Raw genomic sequence first — 12,519 nt, 5'->3', positions numbered from 1 at the left:
GTAAGATCATGGGGAGTCTGAAGTTTAAGAGAGAGAGAGAGAGCTGTTAAGGCCTCTGTAAGATCATGGGGAGTCTGAAGCACATGTGAGGCCTGTTAAAGTCTCTGAATAGAAAGTTTTCTTACAAACACTGTAATGGTGAGAGAGGAAGCAGGTGTCTATGAAGCACATCTCCCATCTGTTGCCCCCATCAATACTGCTGGACAGAGGGAACTGCACCCTGGGAAATGAATGAGCTGATGGTCATGATTATCATGACCTACTGGGCTTCCTAGCAGTCACACAGCTCACTGATCTGAACGTTCTTTCTGGCTCTGGGGAGTGAATCTTATTGAATCCTTCCTAGACCTGGAGAGATGCCCCAAAAGTTAAGAGCACTTGTTCTTCAGGGGACCTGGTTTTGGTTCCTGTCATTCACGTTAGGTAACAACCATTTGTAACTCCAGTTCCAAATGATTCAGTACCCTCTTCTGATCTCCATGGTCACTGTACACAAGTGGTACACAGGCATAAAATGCGGAAAAAGCACCCATATACATAACATTTAAAAAATAAATCCTTTAAAAGAGTGAGCTCTTTCCTCTCTGGCATTTCAAATTGTTTTGTTTCATAAATAAGCATACAAGATGGGAAGTATGGATAAAAATGTAAGGATTGTTTCCCACAGCAATGAGAAGTCACAAGGAAGGGAGGAGGTCAACATCAGATCAAGCCAAGGTCATCAGCTTCCTGAAAGACCTGCTGCAGCCACCCTTCCCTGTGCTGTGACAGCTTGAGGAGGAAAGTCACTGTGCAGGGTACAAAACCTGGACCACATCAAAAAGAATCCTTATTAAAGTAGAACCTGACATATTACCCATTTAGAAGTGCCAGTGGCCATTCCAGAGCACCCAGGTAAAGCCAAGGCCATAAACTCTAAAAGCGTGGACCCAGAACATACGTTCATCCATCTTTTAGCAGCCTGGAACTTGATATGGAACCAACGGTTTTCCTGAAAAAGCTTTTATATACATGGTATCCAACCAGTCAAGGACTGTTCTCACTATGCCCAGCAATAGGCCTCTAGAAGGTTAAATATCAGAAAGAGCAAACAGAAGAGAGGTTCTCCCAGCCATTTATAATGGTGGCCAGTCTTGCCTGAGCCTCAGCACTCTGGTCTTCAGGATCATCTAGCTGTAAATGGATATTCTCTGAGGGAGAGCAAAGAGATAGAGGAAGCTTACAGTAATGATGCCTCAGAGGCATGATTATAAAAGAAGCCCTTATAGAAAACTGAAACCAAACCTTTAGAACAGACTTGCCACTTTCCTGGGTCAGGAACAAACGCATAAAAGAAATGTCACTCTCCTGGTCAAACGAGTATTGGCTGGGACATGCACACATCCTTGATCCATCACTTAAATAAGTCTCTAGCTTGTATCTTCTCTAGACTGAAAAGATATCACAAGACATCTCTATGCAGTACAGCACACATAAAAAGGGGTCGAGAGTCTTGCCTAGGACATACCGGTGATTATTACTGCCCTAGAAGCAGAACCAAGTTTCCCAAATGCATTGAATCACATTCTGAGTTTTCAATCTCTCAGAATGGTTTAATGGCAAACTTAGAATATTTCTTCATAAGGAAGGAGGAAACTTAAATAAAAGCAATAACAGTCTGTGTTGTGTTGACCTCCAAGTCATAGAAGGTGAATTTATATGCTTAAAAGTTTAGGGTAGTAAAGATTAGGGAGACAAGACTACTTCTTTCACAGACAGGGGAGAGTTGGCTTCTCGTGGCAGAGGTAATCACCAAAACTCGGGGGTGGATTGAGGGCCTGGGCATGCAACTGCAACAGAAGACAATTAGCTTCTGGCAGTCAGCAAAAACACAAGTGCCCATGTTTAAAAGGGGGAAAACTGTGTATTGCCAGAGGGTTCAAGGAGAGTAGACCCTGCCACAGAAAAGAATTGTGTTGGTTGGATTGTGTCGAATGAAAAAGAGAAAAGGGTGATTGGCATTAAACTCCACCCAGGATGGAATGGCCTTCTCGGCAGTGACAGCCCCGCTGGCTGCAGCCGCCTCTGTGCCCATCTCGTCCACCTCCACAAAGCTCTTGTGGATAATTTTGGACAAATACAGATTGGGACTCTTAGAGATTCCACTCAGGTCAGCCTTCGTTTCATCGAAGATGTCCTTAATGCCCATGTCTTGTAGAATAGAGTTGAGATCGTAGCTATCTTCCATGATGAACTGGGGGAAAGAAATGGCTACTGATTCTTCAGGCATATTTTCTGAGCTACTCCAGGACATGATTTTTTCATGGCTTATTTTGTTTTCAAGCTATAATAATAAGAAAATAATTTTAGGGTCAGATTACAAGCCGGCAAAAGTATCTATCTCAGTTACTTCAAAGTTCCCGAGTTAATCTGTTTAATAGTCAGCTATATAGACGCCAAAGACTTTCTCTAAACTTCAAAATATGTTTACTTCAATCTTTCCTCTCTAGACTTTGTTTAACTTTCCCCCTTGAAATTTCAGGCCAATCAAAATCCCACTGTGTTTTGGTATTTGGCAGGTTCATGCTCAAAGACCAGAAAAATTCAGTTGGGTAGGCTCAGGCCAGCCCTGCCACAGTGAAGTAAAATTTCCTTTCCCATAAAGCAGAGATAACACAATAAGGCTCTTCTGAGGACCAAAGTAATGTGTGTAATGCACTTAGCATACAGTAAAATAATGCTGGTGTGTCTTGTATTGTGAACAATGGCAGTTACTGTAACTACACTGTTGATATATTTCTATTTCTGTTTATCTATCTCCCTATCTTCTCTTTACTCCTCTTCCAAGAACAGAGATATCTGGACCTTGACAGCATTTATTGACTCCTTTCTGTTAGTATCAGAATTTCTACTTCTACCAAATGGCATGTTTCCAAAACAATTGCAGCTAAAAAGGCAGATATGGCAGAGACCAAAGGGCAAGCTACTTTAAAAGGAGGAACTTCTCAAACTACTTGGCATCCAGATTCTTGTTCTGACATTTCTGGCATTTGTTCATTTGGTTGAAACAAATAAAAAATGGATATCCAATCTCATTCAGATTCCACGTGTCTCCAATGTCTCTACTATCTGAGATTGCATCCTTCCTGGATGATGGATGCTATGCTACTCCTCTGTGATCTGGAATCTGTACAGGAATGACAAGGAAGCTGTACCTCTTGCAGACTCTTCACATTGTCTTCTGAGCAAGATGGAAGCAGGACTAACATGCTGAGTTTCCCCATGGTGTACTTCATCTCCAGGATCTGTGCCTGCAGTTCCTCAATGAAGCCAATTCTGAACTTCCCCTTCTGATTCATCATCTTTACCGTCTTCTTCTCATTCTGCACAACATGGAGGTAATCACAAAAGGTCATGGAGAACTCCATTCATAATCTCAACATCCCTGAGAATGAGGGAGGTTCAAGAATGGAAGAATCTACCCCAGAAGTCCCCAGTCAAACTAGTGGCCCAACCTATGACAACCCTCTGCCTACCAATCAATGAAGCAGCCCTGGCTTTGCCAACTCTTTACCCTCCTATGTCCTTCATCAGTTCCTTTGCTCATGATATTACTTACTACTAGATTTTCAAGCCAAATATCTCCCACACCCTAATTCAGTCCAAGCAAGTCCAGAAAGAACTAAGTCATCAATGTACATCCTGATAATATTCAGGAACTACCTGGCTGATTTGCTCTATTTCCTGGACTGCCTACAACACCCAGACCACTTTTGCCCCCGCCCAAAAAAGCTCAGTGTTTACAATCTCTGACTAGGGGATATAGGATAGATAAAAATAGGGGAAGATGGTCAGGGTTGGGGACAGAAAATTTAGAGGTAAGTTGAGCTGTCTCATGTGTTAACTATCTGAGATAAGAAGCAGATTCAAAATGAATAGACCCATCTCTTTTCTTAAGTGTATACATTTGTTTTGTTTTATTTTTTATTACAAGGTTTTAATATGTAGATCTATATTTGTGGTGTTTCTTGTGTAGACAAAGCTAGACTTGAACTTGTGGGGATCCTACTGCCTCTGGCTCACAAATGCTGGGCTTTTAGACATGTGCCCATCTACACAAACTTTTAACAAATTATATGCATTTAGTATATATGTAAAGCCCTAAAATGTATGTGTGTTGTAGAATAACTATATTTAAAATGTGCAGGGAACTTTGGGTACTGCCTTTTGTAAACACAAAATGGTTTATTATAGATGTAAGCCACAACTAAAAGATCTAAACATCAGGTTTGAGTCTGGACACTACTGATCACGGTTAGCAGAAATTAGGAGTGGGCTATCTAAAAACAACAACCTAATACAGTAAGTACCTCACTTAGAGAGAAAGGTGCATCAACTGTGTTTTCACAGTCAAATTCTTTCTCCCACTTGGCCTTGAAGTAAACCGCATTCACTAGCACCAGCACAGTCGAGTCATCAATAGCCTCCTTGCTGAACAGCTCCTTGATTTTACCTAGAAGAACGGTGCCAGAGAATAACCTGAGCATGTGTTACATGAACGATATTCATGGAGACATTAGAGAGTGTCTCACTCAAGAACTTACCCAAGAAACCTAGAGAGTTATGGGTGCTTGAAGGAGAGTGGGAGTTGTTGGGGAGAAGGCTCACTCCCCTAGAGGAAGACCCAAGTCAGAGCACTGGGAACAAGAGCATCTTCTATGATTTTCTTGGTCACTTTTGGTTACAAATTGTCACCAGACATTTATGATTTATGTTTCATATTATATATCTAATCACCTGAATTTTATAATTTCTTGGATAGAATAACTACAGTATGAACTTCCTTTCTCAAGCATTTATTGAAGTTCAACATATGCTCTCACATATAAACAGATAGATGGATGATAGGCAGGTTGTCAGCTAGATAGATAGACATATAAATATATGAGAGACAGAGAGAGAGAGACTAGGCTACAGTATAAAGCTTACTCTGTAGAAGTTTCTACACTCTCTTTCAATTTAAATGAAGAGTTCATTAAGTTTCACAAACACGCAAATTAATTTGTAGGGGTACCCTCTAAACCCCACTTAATGACTAAGCCTCCCAGAAGTACTGATAGCTTTCCATTCTTAATGGAATAATTTTATGTAAGTAATAAAAGGAGATGCCCAAGAGGCAAAAATGAACAAGGTGAGTTATCGTTGATCCTGGGGCCTTCCATCCCTCAGACTAGCTCTCATCAGGCACCCTCCATTCTAAAATAATATTAAGAAAAATGGGAAGCATCCCTAAAATTGGCAAGAGGTGGTCCTTGCTGTCATCAAACACTTAGTCCATTTCAAGACACGTCCTTTTCTACCTTACATCACCAGCCACTTTAACGCAGGCTAAGGTCTTAATGAGGGATATTAATTTACATTGAGAAAGGCTGTATATAGATTCTGTAACACATTATATCTATCAACTAATACTTAAAATACATCAGGAAAGCTAACTTGTTAAAGACTCTTGATGCCCGTGTGGGCCCAACATAGAAAATATATATTAGGGTTCAGTCATGATTTCTTTACCAAGCTACTACTCTCTTGATAACTAAATTGTACCTTGAAAGAGCAGGAATTCTGTGGCACACAGAAAAGGAAGTGTAAATATTTGTGGGACTTAAAGGTTTCCCCTACAAAAAACACTATTAATAAGCTGACCTTAACTCCATGTTAAAAGCATAGCAAACAATGAGTATAAGCATCCAAATGAAATGCAAACTAGAGAGTATTGCACCAAAGACCACTAATAATCTAACCACTGAGGTTCCCTGCTGGCAGTCACTCAAGTGTGCAAGTGCCCCCAGTCAGTGTCTCACTTTAGATTACCACCTTTCCTTCGTGCTCGCCCAGGTTCACTGAGCAAGAATGTCTCCAACTCCACTAGTAATCATCACTACCCTCTTCTAACACTCAGGCCTGACATAAAGAACCAATGTTTGTAAAGGAAGCTTGCACACACAGGTAAAAAGGGGTTCTTCACTATCTAGAGATTCAGGCTGACCACATGTCACTTCCCCCTGACTGGAGGCTTGAATTGGTCGGAGTCTACCATAGTAATTGTGTGGAGTCGAGAGGCTGATGGGACAAGTGCAAGTGAAGAAACAAAAATGGTAAACCCGTTGAAACAGTTTAGGCTTTTCCCTTGTTGGCTGAGTCATAATCAACTGAAAAACGAAGAGGCCCAACTCTTGTTTAACTTATTTCTTATTAGAATAAATAAGTAAAACCTGCATGCATACATGACAGTTTTATTTGACCATAAAGAAGAATGGAATTATGTTATTTTCAGGAATGTGGATGGAAGTGTGTGTCATCGAGGTAAGCAAAATGAGCCAGGCTCAGAAAGACAAATAGCCCAGTTCTCCTCTCCTGCTGGGTTTGAGTATGAAAGGTGGGCACGTGAGGGTGGAAGGGGCTCTAAAGGGATAGGAAACAAATGGGTGATGGGGAAGGAATATAAAACGCTGCCTGCTTTCTCTCCTACTGAGAATCTAAAGTCGTATAGATGACAGGATATGGAAGCAGGAGGACTGGTTGTTCCAGGAGAGGAGAGGGGCTGGCAAGGTGTGGGGGGGAGTCCTAGCAAACTGCAATCATATATACACATGCATACATGCATACAGATGCCATTGTGGAAATGTAAGTCACTTACCTGACTTAAACTCCCTAGTTTCCCTTCATTCTTAATTTATCATGAAAAATGATGCTAAAGTATATATGCATAGGTAGATTCTTATTAAGCCAGCTTATTTCTATATAAATTCTAAGTATATGTAATGCATTATGAGTGCTACTATAGCTTTCAACATTATAATTTCTCAACCAAAAATTTTTAAAGTTTTATATCATCTTGTTACATGATAGATATTGTAAGTAAAAGTAGAATCCTCAATAATTTGAATATGATGGATGAACTACAATTTTAAATGGATATCGTGTAAAAAGATGAGCTTTGGTGCTATGTACAAAGATGCACTTGGTGCTGCAAACATTGGTGTGTTTCCAGAAGAGAGAGTGACTCACTTACCATTCACAGGAAAGCTGTGATAAAAGCCCTGGGAGCTGAAACATGCCTGAAAAATCATGGGCTTGCAAGGCTGCTCAGAGGGGGAAGCCACTTGCTGATAAGCCTGACAATCTGAGTTAAATCATAGGACCCACATGGGAAGAGAGAACTGGCTCCTACAAGTTGTCCTCTGACATGTGCATGTCGAGCTCATGCCCACATGAACACACTCACACACACGCACAATAAATAAATAAGAGTAATTTCAAAAGTCTTTAGAAATCAGAGATCCCAACTTGTTCACTCTCAGACTTAATGTTTCTATTTTCCCTTTTGTCCCTTTCTTTTTAATATTTACCCTCTCAAAGTTTTCATTCCTTGTAGTATTATGCATGTGTACATGCCTGGGTTATCAGTGAATGTCGTACTTAGTTTGCTATTTAAAAGTACTTTGATCTCTACATTTCTTCTCATTCAATTCTTATAACAGATTCTATCCTCAAAACTGTTCCCATTTTTCAGTAAAAATTTCATTTGTTTCTACACAATTTTATGAAACATTAATAATTTAAAATTATCTATTTTGAACCAATAATGTTTTGATTGACACTTTGGTGATAAAAACGCTAAACTCATACTACCATGATTTAGATGAAGTAGAGTTATACAGAATCATCACCCTAAGGATTTAGTTTATTGAGAATAAAATGTTACTATTTAAAAAAAAAATCAGAGGTCCTAGAAGGAAGAAAAAGCAGAAACAAATGGTTGACATGCAAGTAGCCACCACCCTGGATGTGGCCAGCCTCGTCCGATGCTGTCCAGCAATGATCTGTGAACACGCACCACACATGAAAACGCCAGCTGCAGGAGATGCGCAACCTGTACAGTGGGCCCACTGCTTTCCTTTGAGAGGGAAAGGAATGTCAGCCTCACTGCTAGACCTTTCTTACCTTGGCATTGACTTTCAACCCAGAAGTTTATCTCTTGTCTCGACTTCTCAGTATCCCCCCGGAAATCTACACTTTCAACTGTCGTGTGGTAGAATTTAATTACACCATCGAAGTACTCCTGTTCAATTCAAATATAGGGGAAAGAGCATGACAAAATCATGTGGAGATGCTGGCAGTTAGGATGAGACGGGGATAAGAAGACCCCAGAAAAGAAACATCAAGGGGGTGGCCACCTTAGTGTTCACAGGCTTTGGGGGGGGGGAGATGGCAAAGTTTCAGAAAAGCATGATTGTTAGTTGTAGATATAATTAATTCCACTTACAAACAAACTTTAAAATGGTTTAGATGTGTATTTTATTAGTTTGCATTTAAGTATCATTTTTAATAAATATTACCAAAACATTGATTTGTACAATCTTTAATAAATGAATTGCATGTGTGGATTTAATTATCAAAATTCTATGGTTTTGTAAGCTGATGTAAGATACCAGCCAACTAAAATAATTTATTGTGACGTAAAGTAGGACCTTAGCACCCTTGACTAATCCAGTTCACACCAGCTGTGCCACATCTGCCTCTATTCACATACATCACACTTATTGGCAATGTGGCTCACTTTCTTGACCCTGGATCCTAATTGGAGCCTAATCTGCTTTGTGTGAAAACTGCCTACCCACAGAAAAAAGGCCTGTGGCTTTGAGCACCCAGTGGGGTCACCTTCCTTGGCACCTTGCACCTTCTGCAAAGCGCAGTCCCCATGGGAACTATATAACTGAGGCACAATAAAGGTTCTTAGACAAGTGCCTTCAGGGCAGCCAACAGGTAGAGAAGCCACAAAATGTGACCACCATGCACCTTGACTGGGGAAGACAGTCAACTTAGCATCTTTCAAAGTCATGTATGTGCCAGTGGGCTGTGAATCACGTGACCCTCCTGTCCATGCTGTGCCAGTTATAAGTGGACTCCTAAACCCAAAATGAAAACTGGATGGAAGGAGACAGAAGTCTAGGACCTCGTGAAGCAGGTTGTAGCCCATAGCCACACGGACTATGGGGAAGATGAACCATCCACCTATTCACTTACTTATGGAGCATGCTCTGTGCACATCTCCATCCCTGTAACTCACCGGGCAGATTGGGAATCCCTGCTCTCCGTAGAGTCTGTTAGCCATACTCAGAGTGTAATATGTTTTGGCTCTGTCTAATCTGGAGAGAAGTTTCCCAAAGTAGCAGCCAAGCAGTACATTCTCATCTGTGGATTCATCCTAACAAAAGAAGAAACACATGCTTTCCTAAAAACCGGGAAGTTATGCACCACTAAAGAAATAGTATCTTCACAGGAGCAAAGCATTGCTGGCCAGGCAGACTTCATTGTCCTGTGTTACCAGGTTTGGGGAGGCAGAGAGGACTGGGGGACAACTAAGGACACAGCTGACTGTGAAACCTGCCCCAAGCTGCAGAATAAGCATCTATCTTCAGGCAGAGCACAGGCGCAGTGAGCAGATAGCAAAAAGCAGAGTACTCAGAGACTTGCCTGCCACTCCTGAGACGCTGGTGCTTGTTTCTGCCCTTCCAGAGAGCTGTCAGACAATGCTTCTCCTCTGCTTTTTGAGCAGGGATCATTGGGTTCCTGGCTCCCACTCGTGGAAAGTTCACTGAAGTGCAACACCTGTGATTTAATGACATAGGGCCTTTCAGATAACATGAAGAATAGGAAGTCAACAAAATAATCGACAGGAGTTCCCGGAAGTGGGTGTGGCTGGTAGTGCCCTCCTCCTCTACACGACATCAGCCATAGAGCGCTTGCCTAGCACACAGAGCCCCACACTCCTTTAACCCCAGAGGATGCAGGAAGATTAGGAGTTCCAGATTATTCTCAGCTTCATAGAAAGTCTGATGCCAGCACAGGTTATATGACACCTTTTCCAAAACACAAGCAAAGAAAGGAAAGAGAAAAACTAGAATTAATATAGTCAAATCAAGGGACAGGAGGAATTCATGAGCTATGTGCCATTACTAACCTACACACTTTTCCATGCACAGTCTTAATTGCGTGCAAATCTAAAATATACATGAGGTCTTAAAGGTAGGATAAAAAAATAATGTAAAATATCTCACTAAAATACATATTGATTATGTATTGTGGAAATGTTGAATTATCTACATTTTGTTATTAAACTTAGCCTTGTCTTTTGAAAATTTGTATGTGACTACTAAAAGTGTTTTAAGTTCACGTGTGGATTTAGTTGTATTTGCATAGGACAGTGCTGACCCAGAGTTTCACATCAGTCAGGAGAGTGAGTGTAACATAAGGCAAGCTGCTCAGTGTGTTGGAGGAAGTGGGGAAGGGCAGGCACACCCTGCACTGCTTAGATCCACTTTATGGGAGCTGCATGGAGAAAGAGCACCAGGTGGTCTTGGAAGATGCAAGCCCCATTCTACCGCTAAGTGTTGCTTATGGAACGGGAAATAATGGTAAAGCAAGAGCAAGTAAATGTAAGAGCATAGTGACCCGCAAACAAGTGTGCCTTGATCTGTAAATCCAGCTCCTCCGTGTGTCGACACCCAGCCTTTGTGCGGTGTGTTAGAGTTGAGTGAAGGGGTGGGGAGCACTTCTGTCATGTGTACTCACTTACTCTTACAGGTATCTGTTGGGGGCTACTCTGGGCTGGTGCTGCTGTAGGACAAAATCTCTTGGAGATCATGCTGTATTACAGAAGGTATGGGAACAATATGCACAGCAATTGGTAACTGTGTGTACTGTGATGAGAAGTACTGTGGGTAAGTGTGCCAGGCTCATTTATAGGAGTGGGAGCTTAGATGGAGCATTAGATTGGAAGATAGGAGTGAGCCTTTCAAAGGTAGTAAACAACGATGAAGGAGAAAGTAAACCAAAGTGTTGGAGTGTGGTGGTTTGAACAAAAATGGCCTCCATAGGCTCATAACATTTGAATACCTGGTCTCTGATTAGTGGAACTGTTTTTGAAAGCGTGAGAATGTGTGACCTTTTTGGAGGAGGTTCATCACCGGTTGTGGGCTTTGAGGTTTGGAGATGTGCACCATTCCTAGAGTGTTCTCTCTGCCTCCTAGTCCGTGTTCTTGACGTGCACTCTCAGCTGTTCCTGCCACCGTGCCTTTGCTGGCCATCGTGGACTCTAACCCTCTGAAACTATAGGCTCAACCAAATGGTTTCTTTTACACATTGCTGTAGTCACAATGTTTTGTCACAGAAATAGAAACGAATGGCAAAGGAACACAAAGACCCAAACATAAGACTCATTTTCCTTTCACAGGGAATCAAGTATTAGAAACACACTGCTAAATGGGAGCAGCGTAGAATGCCTTCACAGAAGCAACCAGAAGAGATGATAGAGTTCAGAGCTCGGGCAGTTCAGAATGTCTGGATTTGGGAGGTGTATCAAAAGAAAAGCCAATGGAATTTTCTGACAAATGAAATTAAAAAGTCCAGAGGGATCTTAAGCTATTGGATAAATATCTAGGTCGTAATACACATCCAGTTAATGGAGGGAAAAGAGATGAAACATACTCATATTAAAAGCTACCAACAGTATTGGTGGCAATAACTGTAGAGAGAAAGAATGACAAGCATGAAGTCAGAGGTGAAGAGTTAAAGATGAATGGGAAAAACTATCAGGCAGGGAGGATAGAGAAGTCCCATGTGAAAGACGAATAGAAACGAAACCTTAGAGGCTTCCAAGCCCAAATGCTGAGTGCAGAGAGCAACTCCAACTCACATGAGAGTCAGATTGCTATTCAGCATCCTTCTGGATACATACCTCATCAATCTGATGGGCACTGTCACCTCGAGCTCCTAGGCGCACCATGCCAAAGGCAGCTGAGAGACTCAGAGGACAGACAAAGATGTTTTTATGAATATCATCTTTGCTTATCTTTTGGAAAAAATCGAAGCAAAATTTGCTATTTGCTGCAATAAGAGAGTCCATTGCAAAACTGGTTACCGTCTAAAAAAAAGGGGAAAAATGTAAATAGATAAAAATGGATAAACAACCAATTCTTATTTCTAATTATGACATACCATGCATAATTATTCAATGTGTTTGTGAAGAACTATAAAATTGACTGGAGGGTGACTCAATGGTAGAACACTTGCATATGTGAGATGAAGAAAGGGGAGGGGAGAGGAAGGAAAGAAGAAAAGAGAGAAGGGAGAAAGAAAGGGGATCAGGAAGGATAAGAAAAGAAAAGGAGGGGAAACAGGGGGACAAAAAAGGGGAGGAAGGCAAGGGGCGAGGGTGAGGGAAACAGTGTGAGGGAAGAGGGGAGAACTAGAAAACTAAGTGATCAACCTTCTTGCATATAAATAGCTGACTTGGTAGCTATGCTGATACAGATGGAAGTCTTTCCACTTACAGGCACAACATAAAACAATACCACCCGGCAGCAGGCTTAAGAAATAGGAATTTACTATCCCACAACCCTAGAAGCCAGAAATCCAAAATCAAGGCATCTACTGAGTTGGTTTCTCCTGAGGCTTTCGGCAAAAATCTGCCCCATG

At 41.4% G+C, this 12,519-nt stretch overlaps 1 protein-coding gene across 3 annotated transcripts; it reads right to left on the bottom strand.

Moving 5' to 3' along the window:
- Window positions 1-1,899: 1,899 nt before the first annotated feature.
- Window positions 1,900-11,947, bottom strand: Serpinb12 (serpin family B member 12). Of its 3 annotated transcripts, none has more exons than XM_050119786.1 (7): window positions 11,780-11,947; window positions 9,513-9,651; window positions 9,110-9,234; window positions 7,984-8,101; window positions 4,350-4,492; window positions 3,195-3,362; window positions 1,900-2,323 (listed from the first exon to the last, which is right to left on the bottom strand). In XM_050119786.1, exons 1-7 carry the CDS (start codon window positions 11,945-11,947, stop codon window positions 1,919-1,921), a joined length of 1,266 nt encoding a protein of 421 aa, XP_049975743.1. In that variant the 3' UTR covers window positions 1,900-1,918. The 3 variants fall into 3 exon arrangements, with proteins under 3 accessions (XP_049975743.1, XP_049975742.1, XP_049975744.1); XM_050119785.1 differs by having other exon boundaries at window positions 9,110-9,247; window positions 9,517-9,651; XM_050119787.1 differs by having other exon boundaries at window positions 9,564-9,651.
- Window positions 11,948-12,519: the final 572 nt, after the last annotated feature.

The sequence above is a fragment of the Alexandromys fortis genome, unplaced genomic scaffold (assembly GCF_014885135.2).
Source record: "Alexandromys fortis isolate MF-2015 unplaced genomic scaffold, M_Fortis_MF-2015_v1.1 scaffold_96, whole genome shotgun sequence".
Taxonomy (NCBI): domain Eukaryota; kingdom Metazoa; phylum Chordata; class Mammalia; order Rodentia; family Cricetidae; genus Alexandromys; species Alexandromys fortis.
The sequence above is the reverse complement of the archived record's forward strand: the minus strand, read 5'-3'. Positions and strand labels throughout refer to the sequence as shown.